This window comes from Oncorhynchus kisutch, linkage group LG18 (genome assembly GCF_002021735.2).
Source record: "Oncorhynchus kisutch isolate 150728-3 linkage group LG18, Okis_V2, whole genome shotgun sequence".
In the NCBI taxonomy this organism is placed as follows: Eukaryota; Metazoa; Chordata; class Actinopteri; order Salmoniformes; family Salmonidae; genus Oncorhynchus; species Oncorhynchus kisutch.
The window spans coordinates 25,307,623-25,324,799 of record NC_034191.2 but is presented as its reverse complement, the minus strand read 5'-3'; the positions used below and the strand labels follow the sequence as shown (position 1 = coordinate 25,324,799).

At 42.3% G+C, this 17,177-nt stretch overlaps 2 protein-coding genes across 4 annotated transcripts; one reads left to right on the top strand and one right to left on the bottom strand.

Annotated features, from left to right (window-relative positions):
• Positions 1 to 21: 21 nt before the first annotated feature.
• LOC109909187 (tail-anchored protein insertion receptor WRB) lies at positions 22 to 9,299 on the bottom strand. Of its 2 annotated transcripts, none has more exons than XM_020508222.2 (5): positions 9,167 to 9,299; positions 7,303 to 7,468; positions 1,172 to 1,239; positions 904 to 1,018; positions 22 to 597 (listed from the first exon to the last, which is right to left on the bottom strand). In XM_020508222.2, the coding sequence occupies exons 1-5, from the start codon at positions 9,254 to 9,256 to the stop codon at positions 524 to 526; spliced, it is 513 nt and encodes a 170-aa protein (XP_020363811.1). In that variant the 5' UTR covers positions 9,257 to 9,299; the 3' UTR covers positions 22 to 523. The 2 variants fall into 2 exon arrangements, with proteins under 2 accessions (XP_020363811.1, XP_020363810.1); XM_020508221.2 differs by lacking the exon at positions 9,167 to 9,299 and adding an exon at positions 7,902 to 8,082.
• Positions 8,067 to 13,011, top strand: LOC109909190 (high mobility group nucleosome-binding domain-containing protein 3-like). 2 transcript variants are annotated; one of them, XM_031795656.1, is made up of 6 exons: positions 8,067 to 8,105; positions 11,297 to 11,320; positions 11,407 to 11,436; positions 11,558 to 11,596; positions 11,712 to 11,843; positions 12,033 to 13,011. In XM_031795656.1, the coding sequence occupies exons 1-6, from the start codon at positions 8,082 to 8,084 to the stop codon at positions 12,096 to 12,098; spliced, it is 315 nt and encodes a 104-aa protein (XP_031651516.1). In that variant the 5' UTR covers positions 8,067 to 8,081; the 3' UTR covers positions 12,099 to 13,011. The 2 variants fall into 2 exon arrangements, with proteins under 2 accessions (XP_031651516.1, XP_020363813.1); XM_020508224.2 differs by lacking the exon at positions 8,067 to 8,105 and adding an exon at positions 9,755 to 9,959.
• The last annotated feature ends 4,166 nt before the right edge of the window (positions 13,012 to 17,177 follow it).

Below are 17,177 nucleotides of genomic sequence, written 5' to 3'. Positions count from 1 at the left end.
GAACAACCAACACTTGAGGCCTTCGGATTTCAAATTCTTTATTGTGTTGAAGTACACATATTTTCTTATGCATACTTCAACACTTCCAAAACCCAAACAGTAAACTTTGTGATATTAGTTCAGCAAAATGAAAATGTTGCCACAGACCATGCCTACAATTAACATGAATAACAAATTAACAAAATGACATAACAATTAAACCATTTTAACACTTCTTCCTCAACTCATCTCAATAAGTTGGAATGAGATTTAAATACATGCTCATTAAAACATGCTCATACAATCATTTCGCAGAGTAGCAACCTGTGAAATAACATACAATTCCAAAGCCAACATGAGAGACCGTCAAATATGTGCAATAACACTGGCAATGTAAGGCAACGGTTGAATATGGGGTGCTTTGTAAAAAGGTGCTTACCAACAGTACCGGTTTAAACTTTAATATCAAAGCGCTGAGTAACACTGCCTGACTTCATTCTCAGAACATTTGGGGAATAAATAAGACATGAGAAGATACCATTCCTTAGCTAACAGCATGTAGACCAATAGACACCACTTTGTTGCACACCACCAGCCAGCATGTGATTCCAACACCACCTGAAAGGATAAAAAGACTGGTTTCAAATATGTTTCGTCAGAGTTGTCAGTTAGCAGTATTTGATGACAGTTTTCAAAAGAAAATAAAGTTGAATTTGGAGACAACACAGAGTTTTGAATTCCATATTAAGATGGAAAAGGGTCATGTGATTCTATCTTCAGTATTTAAAGAGACCGAATAAAAGGGACATTCAGTAGTCGTCTATAATTAAGTATTTTACACATTAAACTTGATTATAATGAATTGACCCACTTTGAAAGCGAGTGTGGGCCTCAATTCTCAGGTGTTGAAATCACACAATTTACCTGCTACTCTAGATGGGAAAGCCACCATCTGCTCCAGGGGGGCAATCCACTTACTGGGTACAACAGTCACTGGGTCAGCATAATACTTCCAAATCAGTGAGATCATCAGAGCAGCCTAGAGAGACAAGAGAAAACAGTCTGATTCCGTGCATCAGAATTACTTGTGCATGTCTTCTGGTGGTGACAACTGACATTTAAAAAAAGGTATGTGTATTTTGTACCTATTAAAGAATATAGGACATATTTCTCACTTAAATGTTTAACTTACCTGCAGGATATAAAAACCTATATTCACCATCCATTTCATTTTGGCTTGTTGAGCAGTTCTTGACTTGACTGTAAGAAGAAAAAACTAAATGACCAATCTGCACAGGAACCATCTAAATTAATTATTGGTATCCATTCTCTAAATATCCATTAAAATGCCTACAGACATACATTAAATGTTAGGAATTTTGGCAGATCTAATAACACTTGCCTTTTGTGTGTTCTTCACAATTCATTTCAGTGTATACTACTCAACATGCATTGGAATAGAACCTGCTTTTTATGGTATGGCGTAAGGGAGGGGTTGGCGGGACCAATAAGACTGATGTGTGACCAGTGTATACAGTGCATTTACATTTTTTTAAAGTATCTTTATTTAACTAGGCAAGTCATTTAAGAACAAATTCTTATTTACAATGACAGCCTACCCCGGGCCAAACCCTAACCCAGGCGGCGTTGGGCCAATTGTGCGCCACCCTATGGAACTCCCAATCACAGCCAGTTGTGATACAGCCTGGAATTGAACCAGGCTCTGTAGTGACACCTCTAGCACTGAGATGCAGTGTCTTAGACTGGAGAATTACTGGAGAAATACATGTGGTGCATTTCAATGTGAAAACCTTTTGATTCCAAAATAGTGAAATATTCCTGTCATTGAACAACAGGATTTGAACGTGAAGGCATGTTGGTTGATAGGCAGTGGCCCTGAACTTAGACAACATATAAAACACCATATATCAAGGTCACCTGCATTGTGACTCATTTAATAAACAATGTGGTAAAGCGTGAACGTGTGGACTTTTTTGGCCATTTTGACAAATTCAAAACTAAATCTCTTCAAACAAAACCCCCCAAAATAGCCTTTGGGTTTTTGTCACAACCTGTATTTGCCCCTGTAGAAAACAAAAATTGTGTAACAAAATCCACTTGAGGAATGTTTTCCAAACGAACCATTCTCATTCCTGAGAATTTGTCCAAAATAGTTTTTCATAACAAAAAAAATTAAATCCATCTGAGTATAGTATTTCCTTGTTGGCTCGGCCATAGCCCTTACAGTTACAGGGCAGGCGCCATAGTGTAATGCAAAGGCTGTCATTCATATGACATTAACTCGTCAAACGGCTGTTGGAGACATGTGGTTGTTGTCTGATAGTCAATGGAGTGTGTGTCTGTATGACAGTCGGAATGAGGCTCTATACTATGCTTCCTGCCTCTGTATAGTTCAGAGCTATGGCCTGGACATGAAGGAGAGCAACAGGCAGCAACTGCAACAGGCCCCCCAGTATCAAATCAAATCAAATGTATTTATATAGCCCTTCGTACATCAGCTGATATCTCAAAGTGCTGTACAGAAACCCAGCCTAAAACCCCAAACAGCAAGCAATGCAGGTGTAGAAGCACGGTGGCTAGGAAAAACTCCCTAGAAAGGCCATAACCTAGGAAGAAACCTAGAGAGGAACCAGGCTATGTGGGGTGGCCAGTCCTCTTCTGGCTGTGCCGGGTGGAGATTATAACAGAACATGGCCAAGATGTTCAAATGTTCATAAATGATCAGCATGTTCGAATAATAAGAAGGCAGAACAGTTGAAACTGGAGCAGCAGCACGGCCAGGTGGACTGGGGACAGCAAGGAGTCATCATGTCAGGTAATCCTGGGGCATGGTCCTAGGGCTCAGGTCCTCCGAGAGAGAGAAGGAGAGAATTAGAGAATGCACACTTAGAGTCACACAGGACACCGAATAGGACAGGAGAAGTACTCCAGATATAACAAACTGACCCTAGCCCCCCGACACATAAACTACTGCAGCATAAATACTGGAGGCTGAGACAGGAGGGGTCAGGAGACACTGTGGACCCATCCGAGGACACCCCCAGACAGGGCCAAACAGGAAGGATATAACCCCACCCACTTTGCCAAAGCACAGCCCCCACACCACTAGAGGGATATCTTCAACCACCAACTTACCATCCTGAGACAGGGCCGAGTATAGCCCACAAAGATCTCCGCCATGGCACAACCCAAGGGGGGGCGCCAACCCAGACAGGATGACCACATCAGTGAATCAACCCACTCAGGTGACACACCCCTTCCAGGGACGGCATGAGAGAGCCCCAGTAAGCCAGTGACTCAGCCCCTGTAATAGGGTTAGAGGCAGAGAATCCCAGTGGAAAGAGGGGAACCGGCCAGGCAGAGACAGCAAGGGTGGTTCGTTGCTCCAGAGCCTTTCCGTTCACCTTCCCACTCCTGGGCCAGACTACACTCAATCATATGACCCACTGAAGAGATGAGTCTTCAGTAAAGACTTAAAGGTTGAGACCGAGTTTGCGTCTCTGACATGGGTAGGCAGACCGTTCCATAAAAATGGAGCTCTATAGGAGAAAGCCCTGCCTCCAGCTGTTTGCTTAGAAATTCTAGGGACAATTAGGAGGCCTGCGTCTTGTGACCGTAGCGTACGCGTAGGTATGTACGGCAGGACCAAATCAGAGAGATAGGTAGGAGCAAGCCCATGTAATGCTTTGTAGGTTAGCAGTAAAACCTTGAAATCAGCCCTTGCTTTGACAGGAAGCCAGTGTAGAGAGGCTAGCACTGGAGTAATATGATCAAATTTTTGGGTTCTAGTCAGGATTCTAGCAGCCGTATTTAGCACCAACTGAAGTTTATTTAATGCTTTATCCGGGTAGCCGGAAAGTAGAGCATTGCAGTAGTCTAACCTAGAAGTGACAAAAGCATGGATAAATTTTTCTGCATCATTTTTGGACAGACAGTACACACTCAGTCTGTTATCTAAACCCCACCTCTCACACATGGTGCATTAACATGCAATTCCCCTATAGGCAGCAGAGAGCAGTTTGAAAAACCTAGAGGTATGGATCATTTGGTTTCCTGTCTTTTTGCCCCTTATCTTATATAGAAGGTAAATGAGGGAGCTATAGCATCTGCATTACTTGCTGTCTCAAAACCCCAACCCACTGTGGCTGCAAGGCATGAGGTAGGGATAATGGTTTCGGAGACCGAGGGTGTGGCAGAGGAACTGTATAGGCGGGAGAGAGCGTCAGGCTTAACATTTTTGGACCCTGGGTGGTAGGAAACGGTGAAGTTGAATCTAGTAAACAAGAGAGCCCACCCAGCCTGCCTGGAGTTAAGGCGCTTGGCTGTACGGAGATATTCCCCCCCCAAAAAAATCTGAAAAATAAGGGAGCATTGAGAAAGATAACCCCTGCAGGTTCCAGGATCCCCAGAATATCACTCCGGAGGTGGTAAGCGGGGGTTCTCGGGGAGCCGGGGTAGGCTGTACAAACCCATCACTGATAGTAGACAGGTTACTGGGTGGTTGGGAGGGCTGAGGTGGCAGGTTGCCTATAAGAGCTAACTCACTGATTCGCACCATGATAGCCTTGAACCCTTGGTCGTGACATTCTGTCAGGGAACGAAGCCCTTCCAAAAGGTCCAGCAGTAGATCCTCATGCCGCCCAATGGTGGCTCCCTGCAAGGAGATAGCATGGCGGAGCTGGTCCAAGTCTGCTGGGTCTGTCATGGCCAGTTCGTACTATAAAGGCACAAGGCGAGACTCAGATGCAGACACGGGAGGCATGAGTCTTTGATATTTATTATATCCAAAAGGGGTAGGCAAGAGAATGGTCGTGGACAGGCAAAAAGTCAAAACCAATTCAGAGTCAAGGAGGTACAGTGTGGCAGGCAAGCTCAAGGTCAGGGCAGGCAGGAATTGTCAGGCAGGCAGGTAACGTCCAGAAAACAGGAACGGGTCAAAACCGGGAGGACTAGTAAAAGAGAATAGAAAAGGCAGGCGCACAGGAAAAACACACTGGTTGACTTGAAACATACAAAACAAACTGGCACAGAGAGACAGGAAACACAGGGATCTATACACCAGTGATAACAAGCGACACCTGGATAGGGTGGAGACAATAACAAGGACAGGTGAAACTGATCAGGGTGTGACAGGGACAGACACACCGGTCTCTACATTGCAGATGAGCTGAAGGCAGTCATCAATGACCTTGGACCACAGAAGGCATTTGCACTGGTGACAGACAATGCAGCGAACATGAAGGCTGCTTGGTCTAAAGAGGTGGAGTCCTACCCTCACATCACACCCATTGGCTGTGCTGCTCATGAATTGAATCTGCTCCTCAAGGACATCTTGGCACTGAAAACAATGGATACACTCTACAAGAGAGCCAAGGAAATGTTTAGCTATGTGAAGGGTCATCAAGTTATAGCAGCAATCTACCTCACCAAGCAAATTGAGAAGAATAAGAACACCACGTTGAAGCTGCCCAGCAACACCAGTTGGGGTGGTGTTGTCATCGTGTTTGACAGTCTCCTGGAGGGGAAGGAGTCTCTCTAAGAAATTGCCATATCACAGTCTGCCGATATGGACAGCCCCATCAAGAGGATCCTCCTAGATTATGTATTTTGGGAGAGAGTGGTAAACAGCCTGAAACTCCTGAAAAATGTAGCCATTGCACAGATTGAGGGAGACAATGCCATCCTGTCTGATGTTGACTCTGCTTGCAGATGTAAGATAAGAAATCCGTACTGCCCTGCCCATTTCACTGTTGCTCCATGCAGAGGAAACTGCACTTCTGAAATACATAAAAAAGCGTGAAGACTTCTGCCTGAATCTCATACACGCCGCAGCATACATGTTGGACACCAAGCATGCTGGCAAGAGCATCCTGTCTGATGCAGAGATCAACCAGGCCTATGGTGTCATCACTACCGTGTCTCACCACCTTGGCCTGGATGAGGGCAAGGTTTTTGACAGTTTGGCAAAGTACACTTCCAAGCAAGGGCTTTGGGATGGAGATGCAATATGGCAGTCATGCCAACATATATCATCAGCCACCTGGTGGAAAGGACTTTGTGGATCTGAGGCTCTTTCCCTTGTTGCCTCCATCATCCTTCAAATATCACCAACATCAGCCACCTCAGAGCGCAACTGGGCCTTGTTTGGGAACACACACACCAAAGCATGCAACAGGCTGACCAATACAAGGGTTGAACAATTGGTGGCCATTCTGTAAAATGTGAGGCTTTTTGAGCCTGACAACGAGCCATCCTCAACAAGGTTGGAAAGTGACAGTGAAGATGAGGCCTCAGAGTCTGATGTTCAAGAGGTGGACATTAAGGAGGTCCAGGGAGAACACATGGAAGCCTGAGAAGAAGAGCCTAGAAACTAAAGCTTTGGTTATCATTTTACAGATGTATGTTGAAAACGTTTTTGGGTGATGCGATGGATCATTGGGGATCGTTCAATATTCCCTTTTGTTGTTCAGTGAAATCATCCCATGTGAAGAGTCAACTCATTTAATTAAAGTTCAATTCGTAACTAAATCGTTTTTGTTATTTCTATTGGAAGGATGTCATAATTTGCAATTATGTCTACTTATGATAAGGTAAAATGTTTATGTTTCTGTCTCCATATGATATGGTAAATATATCCAATGCAAAAAACATCTACATTTAAATTATATTCATTTGCATGTATTTCCATTAATGTCCATATATTCCCATGGAAAGTTTCCACCTCTGAATATTCCCCAAAATGTGCAACCCTACTCACTATAAGGGATTTTTCTCCCATTGCAATTTCTGGGTGGGCAGCCTAAGCATTTTTTCAGGCCACCTAATTACAAACAGTGTTAAATTTAAACAATTATACCATTACAATACATTTTTGGAGTGGAAAAACACTTTCAGTGTAAACTTAAACAACTAAAACCACCTATAAAGTATGTAGAACATTTTAAAGACATATCTTATTTAATTAAATAACCTTTATAAAAGCTAGAATATCAGGGAGAATTGAAAATTCCAAAAGCAATGAATTTAGCAGTATTAGCAATGACGAATTGCAAGAAATAAGCTTTAAAACAATTATCTTAGCTCTATTGCAGAATGTGGAATTGCATGAAATTAACTTTAAAACTGCAAAAATGTATCTCAGCTCCATGGAGAAAATGTGTAGAACTGCAGGAAATGTCTCTACATGGCCAAGATAGGGGTGTAGAGAAATTCAGCAGAGCCAACTGGCCCGACCACGCCCATTACCACGCCCTCTTCCACACCGACCACCTAAACCAACTTTAAATTGTGTGTCTCTCTTACCATGCGTCTTCAGCTTGTCAGTCATCTTGTTGATTTTGCGCTCTAGTCTGGCGTATCTGGCAAACTCATCCATCATGCTAACGGAGTTGTGCTCCTTCTTCATCTCCTGGATCTCAGCCCTCATATCCCTCTCCTGCTCAACATCGTTCTGAAGGACCTTCGACAGCTTCACATCCCAACAGACAAACATTTAATTTTATATTTTGCTAGAACATAGCGAACACACGTTACTAGGCCTACTGCCAACAGATGGCGCTATTATTCCATGTTTTTTTTGTCATTTTCAATGGGAAATTACAAAATTCGTAAGGAATAAAAGCATCATCTGCTGCAGCAGGGCTAATACACTACAGGTTTAGCCTGGTTTCTGATAGGAGATAACTTTGGGATGGTTACTAGTTTTCCCTTGATCATGACTCAGTTTTATTACACATAATTCATTGGACGAAGGCATCTTCTATACAGTGGGACTTTGTTAATTAAGAGCCCCGACGCTCAATCTGAACATTAACACGCATCGCTTGACGTACGGTTTTGGAAGCATAAGAAAGGACCTTATCTTTTATATCAGCGACAAATAAAGGTACATTTAAACACACCTTGATAGGTTTAGGGTTAGTGTTCCCATGCGGCCATATCTCCATATTACAGAGCTTGTTTATGGCAGCCAAGAGTCGGCCACCAGTGCTAATTAGCATGCTCCGAACACCTGAGTGTAAGTGTAACTCGGGAAGTGTGGCGGAAGTGTAGTTTCTTCGGATGGAGGCCCCCATAGCTGTATGGATCTATGCAAAACTGCTACAGTGAGTGTAGATTTTTTATTTGAAACATTCCTTCTCCCTGGTGAAAGATAAGGGCCATATGTTTCGAAAGCCGAATCGCAAGTGATGATTATTGATGTTCCTAAACATTAAAACACAGCTTCAGGATTGTAGTTCACATGAGGTAGTCGTGAACGAAGCTAATGGCTGAAAACTGTAGGGAGAAGGCAGAATGCCACCTAGAGTTTGAGAGCTAGTTACCAGTATGTTACTGCAACAAAAGTGCAAAAGTATTGGAAAGTTGTATTATATCCGATAAACACTGTACGTCATCCTGTTAAATGTGTTGTCAATGACGTTCATGAATTGCATTCACATGTAGGATACCAAATGTTTTACTCATTTAAAAGTCTATTTTCTTTGTAATGAAATTGCCCTGGCAATTGGCCATTTGTGGTTTATTGCATGAGAACATGCAACACATGGTTTAGGAGTATATTGCTTAATAAGTCACTAAGGAGGTGTGGTATATGGCCAAAACATCACATCTATGAGCTGTTCTTAACCACGATGCAATGCGGAGTGCCTGGATACAGCCCTTAGCCATGGTATATGTGTCATATACCACAAACCCCAGAGGTGCTTTACTGCTATTATAAACTGGTTACAAAATTAATTAGAACAGTAAAAATAAATGTTTTGTCATCCCAATGGTCTTATATACCATGGCTTTCAGCCAATCAGCATTCAGGCCTCGACCCACCCAGTTTCTAACAACCCATATTCTATGCCTATAGGCTAGAAATACCATAAGACCTCAGATGTATTGACATGTTATGGTTGCTATTTGAATCTGTAGCCAATAGATAACTACACGGCATTATCTACCCGGCAATATTATCAGCCTAACACACCTTCCATGATCCAATGTCACAATTTGCCAACAGGACGGAATGGTTGGTTAGCTTCGTTGTTTGAGGGGCGCGAGAGGTGAAATAGCAAGCTAGCTAATTTAACCTGGGCAAATCTGCCAAAACATTACATGATTTACAAGCCAACCCTGCATTTCTCACACGACCAATGCCTAAATAACCCCTACTTACGAAAGAGGAAATGGTCGGCAACAGTATTTTGAAGAGATTGCACAAAAAGACAGATCCCAGCACCAGGAACCAAGCGCACCCGTCAGCCATTTCTTCTTATCAACCTTTGTTGCTGCTGCGCTTATGATAAATGGAAGACACATCCAGTCTGAACCACGAGCTGATTTTCACATTAGAAACTCTTATTTATTCAAATACAGCATATTTTATTAACTTCAAATCATTATGAGAATGTGCAAAATATATGCATAAGAAGATGTAATATATAAATTCATTATCCACATAGGCTAAATTTACTAAATTACTTTATTCAATAAAAAAATATTGACAATTCTATAAGGGTCATTTACAGTATGTATACATTATTCAAATATAATATCAACGAAAATAACACAATTTTGAATCGAGCTATTCCCACCCATTTAATAAAAATCGAAAGTTGGAACGACTGATTGGCATACAGACATACCCACACAGGTAACTTGCTATGGTTTAAAAATATGTTGCCTGGACTTTAAAGCCAATCAATGGCAACAAGGGGCGGAGAATGCGTTGGCCGTCAGGTTGGTAGGATAAGGAATATAATATAGAGAGGGGGATCCAATCCGGTTTCAGCTCGTTTCTGTACGTAGGCCTACTGATGGAACATTTATGTTAGTTACAGTGTGTTCTGAAGGTACTGACTGAGTTACACCGAACACTTTCAGAAGCCTGCACTGAATTTTCAGTAACTGAGAAGGCTCATTTGTTATCTAGACATACAAGTAAAGCAGCCATGCCGAAAAGAAGCAAAGTAAGTTGGATTGTGTACCTTCATTTAAACCTTATTTTACAATATAATTTAACACAGGGAAGTGTTTTATAAATACCTGCAACAATTGCATGTACGCTAAAATATGCTTGTTACAATGTAACACTTTTGCTCTAAAGTCTGAATGTGTCTTTGTGTGTCTGTCTTGTTGATATGGAAGTGGCGCCTTTTTACTTAGTGTGGTAGCATTTTCCAGTCGATCTCACTTTCTTCTGTTAATAATCCGTACATAATAAACTATCACAGCTTGTGCTTTTTATATAAGTAACGTAATCATCTAATTTAATTTGACGCATATATTGGGTATTTCATTAATGTAAAGTAGCTTAAAAGCCTTCTCAGCAATGAGATCAGACAAAGGGGTGTAACCCACCAGCGATGTAAGTAAGCTACATGTTGCCATTGCAGAAATGCGTGCATGAACTATAGGATATTATTTTGTGAATATTGGAAGTGCTTTAAATCGCCTACATAGTACGTTCACGTTTGTATTCAAATACTTTTAATAGCCCCGTTTTAATCCTAAAAAAACAGACGCTTGTGGCATCCTATATTATCACTTTGTGTCCTGTGTGCAGTAAAGCGTAGTGTAATGCGCGACACCCTATGGCATGGAAAGGTACGGTCTTTGGAGTGTCATGGCAGCCCTTGCAAATACGAAAGGCATCGACAACTCATCGTTATGTATCACTTAAATGGGGTCATATAATTTATTTATTTTTAAAGAAAAAGACCACCTGAATTATAGGTGGTCACGGTAATAAAAAAAATGTTTTGCTATTTGTTCGTGCGTATTTCCTGTCTTTGCTTAATGCAACATTGAATTTCTCTGGACATGCACGAACGCGCATACGGGATCGTATAGGGGTGATTCAGGGAATTATAGATATTACTAATGGCGGGAACATACAGTAGATTGGTTGACATGGCGTGTGGATGGATGCCTCCGTGGATTGAAGGGGCTGCTATTTGGCCTTTATGTTTACAGGCTACTAAAGCCTGACTATAACATACTGTTTTACTCGTCGCTCTCCCGGTAACTGGTACCATAAAGGCTCAGTTTTTGCATCATGACAATGGGAAAAGTCAAATGGCTTAGTAATGTAAATACGTTAGCCTACCCTCCCCCACCCAGTTTCAGATTACATAATCCTCGTTAATTTGGGGGTGGAGCGGCGGGGGTACAGCATGTGAGCCCATCCCCCCTCCCCAAGCATTACACTCCCACTTCTCCCGGCAGCTCCCTATCCATGAATGTGGGATTGTTGTTCTTGGTTTTGCTAACATTTTATTTTCTCTCTCTCTCCCCACCCCCACAGGCAAGTCATGACACTGAAGTGGAGGTTAGTATTTCATGCTGTTATATTTGTTCATTATAAATAAATACTTTTTCTGCAATAACTGATAACCTTTTTGTTTTTCTTACCAGCCAAAAAGGCGATCCACGAGGTTGTCATCAGTAAGTTTACTATATATCATAATATTTATATGTTGTATAGCCTATTTATGATCTATTCGGTTAATATATGCTATTGTCTATTTGTAATTGGACTAATTATCAAATATGAATTATTTTGCAGAAACCCACTACTCCGGCTAAACCAGAGCCTAAGACAAAGGTAAAAACAAATGTTGTAGTTGTCAGCTTTTGCTGAAACCAAAAAGCACCCAATTATTATGCGTACTGTGCATTTTTACATTGACATGTATCTCATGTTTGTCTGTTTTTTGTAGACACCAGTCAAGGCAGCAGCCAAGCCCAAAAAAGTAAAGGAGGTAGTAGAGAAGGTCAAGCCTGAGGAGAAGAAAGAAGCTCCTGAGGAAAAAACAGCACTGGCAGAAAACGGAGAGACCAAAGATGAGGAGGCAAGACTTGGTCTAGTTTAAATAATACAATATGCCATGCCACTGTAGTATTAGGTATTACAAACAGGCCAACTATTATAATTGGCATTGACAGCTGTTTGTCCCCCACACACAAAAATATTGTGTAACCAACAAGACCTAAAATAACTATCCTATAATATGAGACTTATTTTTTTTTTCATCCTCCAGGAGGCAGCAGAAGAGGCAGATGCTGATGCAGATGAGCCTGAGAAAGAGGAGGATGAGGCAGAATAATAAGCTTACATTTTTGCCAGTGCTCCCCGTACCTCCTTTCTTGTACAATGCAGAGGAATATTTTTATCAACTATTTTCTTAAGAAAAGGCAGGTTGTGTAGTAGTAAGATTGTAGAAACACTTACCCCCCCCCCTTTTTTTTTTCACCTCTGGAAGAAAAGTTATGGTCATTGTGTGTTTCCCTTTTCTTTTGTAGTCTGGGGCAGTTGTCAGAGGGAGGGGGGGCAGGTTTGCAGCAATGACATGCAATCATGTCAATATCAGGAATTTGTTATTCAACTGGGAGAGCTTGTCTGACACTAACATTCCATAGGCTTTATGAGGGACAGTTTATTTAACCTGTATTGTATGGGGGGGGGGGGGTTATACACAATAATACTTGTTTCATTTTTGTTTATAATGGGTAGGAATGTGGTGACTGTTTAAGCTGTGCTCTATGAATATTAACTGTTTTATGAATCCACAGTTATGATTCATCATCCTCCCTGGTACATGTACTGGATTTTTCATCAGGCCTGTGCATTATGTTAAATGTTGTTTGACTCTGTTCGGTGATGGCATTGCAATAACATTTGATATAGCTGCTGTAAAACTAGTTTTTTTTTTCATAATTTCTATGCAGTATGTAATGGTACATTGTGAGGAATGGGGATGGTTCATGTGTTTTTAGCCAAGCTAGTAACATGAAATGCATTACAGTGTTAAACATACTGGTTGTAGCTTATCCTTTTGGGGATACTGATAAACATGACTGTAATTTCACTTAATCTTTCGAGTGAACATAGCAGCTGTAGCAAGATTTACGTGTGGTTTTAGGATTTTATGTACAGTATTTCTCCTTTTTTGTAGCTGTATCTGTGTTATGATTGATATAAGCGTGCCAATTTAATTAAATGGTTGTAATTTCTCTGTTTTCTCTGTTCTCTTATTGATCACAAGTGAAATAAAACCTGTATATGTGTGATATTCTAATTCACAGACACTTACTATGTATGCATTGATTAAATACTCTGTAATATCTCTTATACCATATTGATTGAAAATGTGTGATTGTTTTTTGGTGCTTGCCAAATATTGAGCATATGTCTAATTCTATTAGGCCAGTGTAGCCATACACCACCTCGGGCTATTCGACAAGTAGCTGCATGACAATCACAATATTTCAGGGATTGTCAACTAATTAGTCCTGTTATTGATTTTATCCCCTCCCCCAAGTTTTCGGAATAAATTCTCATAGCCTACAATGATCCGTTGGGCTTCTTGTGTAAATTTGCAGAGTGCACATTATGTTCCTTCCCCATCATCCGCTCAGAAAAAAAAATTGTCGAAAAAATGAGCTGAATCTAGGTAATGGCCCATTAACTATTTCAACCAATTAGCTACCTATTAATAACAGTTGTAACTACTCAGTTATACCTACTTATGAAACTTTCATATCTGTTGCATATGTCATTATTTTTTCAATATGACTTTCTTTTTTTTTACACATGACATTTGTACCGTAAATACATAGCCTAGAGTGGGTCGTGTCTTGAAGGGATGCCGCTAATAACTGACCTCAAAACTTTCATATTTGAATAGCATCGGGGAGGATTTTAGCGTTTTAACTAACCTTATGACACGATCGTTATAAGGAGTGGACCAAGATGCAGCGTGGTATGTTTCAATCCTTTATTTTGGAATAGAAAACTTTAGACAACAAAACGAACAAACGAAACGTGAAGCTACTATAATGCTCACAGTCAACTATACATAGACAAGATCCCACAAAGCACAATGGGAAATGGCTACCTAAATATGATCCCCAATCAGAGACAACGATAAACAGCTGCCTCTGATTGGGAACCATACCAGGCCAACATATAAATATAATTCACCTAGATAACCCACTCTTAAATCACACCCCGACCTAACCAACATAGAGAATAAAAGCTCTCTGGTCAGGGCGTGACTGTAGCCCCCCCCCCCCCCCCCATAGGTGCGGACTCCGGCCGCAACACCTGACTCAATAGGGGATGGTCCGGGTGGGTATCTACCGTCGGGGGCGGCTCCGGTGCGGGGCGAAGTACCCACTCCGCTAGTGGACACGTCGCCGGAAGTACCGGACCGCAGGTCGTCGCCGGAGGAATCGGACCGTGGGTCGTCACCGGAGGCTCCGGACCGCCGACCGTCACCAGAGGCTCCAGACCGCCGACCGTCTCAGGAGGCTCCGGACCGCTGACCGTTGTCGGAGGTTCCGGACTGTGAAACGTCACCGGAAGCTCTGGACTGGGACCTGTCGCCGGAAGCTCTGGACTGTGGAGGCGCACTGGAGGCCTGATGCGTGGGACCGGTACAGGTGGCACCGGGCTGATGACACGCACTTCAGGGCGAATTTTGGAAACCCAAATTGGTCTACACGGACAAGTTCTGGCCTGGTTTAGATCTTATCTTGTCTCTGTGAATGGTTTGTCCTCTGATAAATCAACTGTAAATTTCGGTGTTCCTCAAGTTTGCGTTTTAGGACCTCTATTGTTTTCACTATATATTTTACCTCTTTGGGGATGTCCTTCGAAAACATAATGTTAACTTTCACTGCTATGCGGATGACACACAGCTGTACATTTCAATGAAACATGGTGAAGCCCCAAAATTGCCCTCGATAGAAGCCTGTGTTTCAGACATAAGGAAGTGGATGATTGCAAACTTTCTACTTTTAAACTCGGACAAAACAGAGATGCTTGTTTTAGGTCCCAAGAAACAAAGAGATCATCTGTTGATTCTGACAATTCATCTTGATGGTTGTACAGTGGTCTCAAATACAGTGGGACAAGAAAGTATTTAGTCAGCCACCAATTGTGCAAGTTCTCCCACTTAAAAAGACGAGAGAGGCCTGTAATTTTCATCATAGGTACACTTCAACTATGACAGACAAAATGAGAAAAGAAAATCCAGAAAATCACATTGTAGGATTTTTTATGAATTTATTTGCAAATTATGGTGGAAAATAAGTATTTGGTCAATAACAAAAGTTTATCTCAATACTTTGTTTTATACCCATTGTTGGCAATGACAGAGGTCAAACATTTTCTGTAAGTCTTCACAAGGTTTTCACACACTGTTGCTGGTATTTTGGCCCATTCCTCCATGCAGATCTCCTCTAGAGCAGTGATGTTGTGGGGCTGTTGCTGGGCAACACAGACTTTCAACTCCCTCCAAAGATTTTCTATGGGGTTGAGATCTGGAGACTGGCTAGGCCACTCCAGGACCGTGAAATGCTTCTTACGAAGCCACTCCTTCGTTGCCCGGGTGGTGTGTTTGGGATCATTGTCATGCTGAAAGACCCAGCCACGTTTCATCTTCAATGCCCTTGCTGATGGAAGGAGGTTTTCACTCAAGATCTCATGATACATGGCCCCATTCATTCTTTCCTTTACATGGATCAGTCGTCCTGGTCCCTTTGCAGAAAAACAGCCCCAAAGCATGATGTTTCCACCCCCATGCTTCACAGTAGGTATGGTGTTCTTTGGATGCAACTCAGCATTCTTTGTCCTCCAAACACGACGAGTTGAGTTTTTACCAAAAAGTTATATTTTGGTTTGATCTGACCATATGACATTCTCCCAATCTTGATTTTCTGGATTTGTTTTTCTCATTTTGTCTGTCATAGTTGAAGTGTACCTATGATGAAATTTACAGGCCTCTCTCATCTTTTTAAGTGGGAGAACATGCACAATTGGTGGTTGACTAAATACTTTTTTGCCCCACTGTAAAACTGTGAAGGACCTCGGCGTTACTCTGGACCTTAATAATCTCTCTTTTGACGAACATATCAAGACTGTTTCAAGGACAGCTTTTTTCAATCTATGTAACATTGCAAAAATCTGAAACTTTCTGTCCAAAGATGATGCAGAAAAATTAATCCATGCTTTTGTTACTTCTAGGTTAGACGACTGCAATGCTTTACTTTCCGGCTACCTGGATAAAGCACTAAATAAACTTCAGTTAGTGCTAAATACGGCTGGTAGAATCCTGACTAGAACCAAACATTTTTATCATATTACTCCAGTGCTAGCCTCCCTACACTGGCTGATTTCAAGGTTTTACTGCGAACCTACAAAGCATTACATGGGCTTGCTCCTACCTATCTTTCTGATTTGGTCCTGCCGTACATACCTATACGTACGCTACGGTCACAAGATGCAGGCCTCCTAATTGTCCCTAGAATTTCTAAGCAAACAGCTGGAGGCAGAGCTTTTTCCTATAGAGCTCCATTTTTATGGAATGGTCTGCCTACCCATGTGAGAGACGCAGACTCGGTCTCAACCTTTAAGTCTTTACTGAAGACTCATCTCTTCAGTGGGTCATATGATTGAGTGTAGTCTGACCCAGGAGTGTGAAGGTGAACGGAAAGGCTCTGGAGCAACGAACTGTCCTTGTTGTCTCTGCCTGGCCAATTCCCCCCTCTCCACTGGGATTCTCTGCCTCTAACCCTATTACAGGGGCTGAGTCACTGGCTTACTGGTGCTCTTTCATGCCATCCCTAGGAGGGGTGCGTCACTTGAGTGGGTTGAGTCACTGACGTGATCTTCCTGTCTGGGTTGACGCCCCCCCCTTGGTTGTGCCGTGGCGGAGATCTTTGTGGGCTATACTCGGCCTTGTCTCAGGATGGTAAGTTGGTGGTTGAAGATATCCCTCTAGTGGTGTGGGGCTGTGCTTTGGCGAAGTGGGTGGGGTTATATCCTTCCTGTTTGGCCCTGTCCGGGGGTATCATCGGATGGGGCCACAGTTTCTCCTGACCCCTCCTGTCTCAGCCTCCAGTATTTAGGCTGCAGTAGTTTATGTGTTCGGGGGCTAGGGTCAGTTTGTTATATCTGGAGTACTTCTCCTGTCTTATCTGGTGTCCTGTGTGAATTTAAATATGCTCTCTCTAATTCTCTCTTTCTTTCTCTCTCTCGGAGGACCTGAGCTATAGGACCATGCCTCAGGACTACCTGGCATGATGACTCATTGCTGTCCCCAGTCCACCTGACCATGCTGCTGCTCCAGTTTCAACTGTTCTGCCTGCGGCTATGGAACCCTGACCTGTTCACCCGACGT

Excerpts from the sequence above, each read along its gene's own strand:
- LOC109909187 (XM_020508221.2), bottom strand. The coding sequence starts at position 8,075 with ATGGGGGCCTCCATCCGAAGAAACTACACTTCCGCCACACTTCCCGAG. Across the intron at positions 7,469-7,901 it reads CTAACCCTAAACCTATCAAG|CTGTCGAAGGTCCTTCAGAA; the intron begins GTGTGTTTAAAT and ends TGGGATGTGAAG. Across the intron at positions 598-903 it reads TTTCCCATCTAGAGTAGCAG|GTGGTGTTGGAATCACATGC; the intron begins GTAAATTGTGTG and ends TTATCCTTTCAG.
- LOC109909190 (XM_031795656.1), top strand. The coding sequence starts at position 8,082 with ATGGATCTATGCAAAACTGCTACA. Across the intron at positions 11,597-11,711 it reads AACCAGAGCCTAAGACAAAG|ACACCAGTCAAGGCAGCAGC; the intron begins GTAAAAACAAAT and ends TGTTTTTTGTAG. Across the intron at positions 11,844-12,032 it reads GAGAGACCAAAGATGAGGAG|GAGGCAGCAGAAGAGGCAGA; the intron begins GCAAGACTTGGT and ends TTCATCCTCCAG.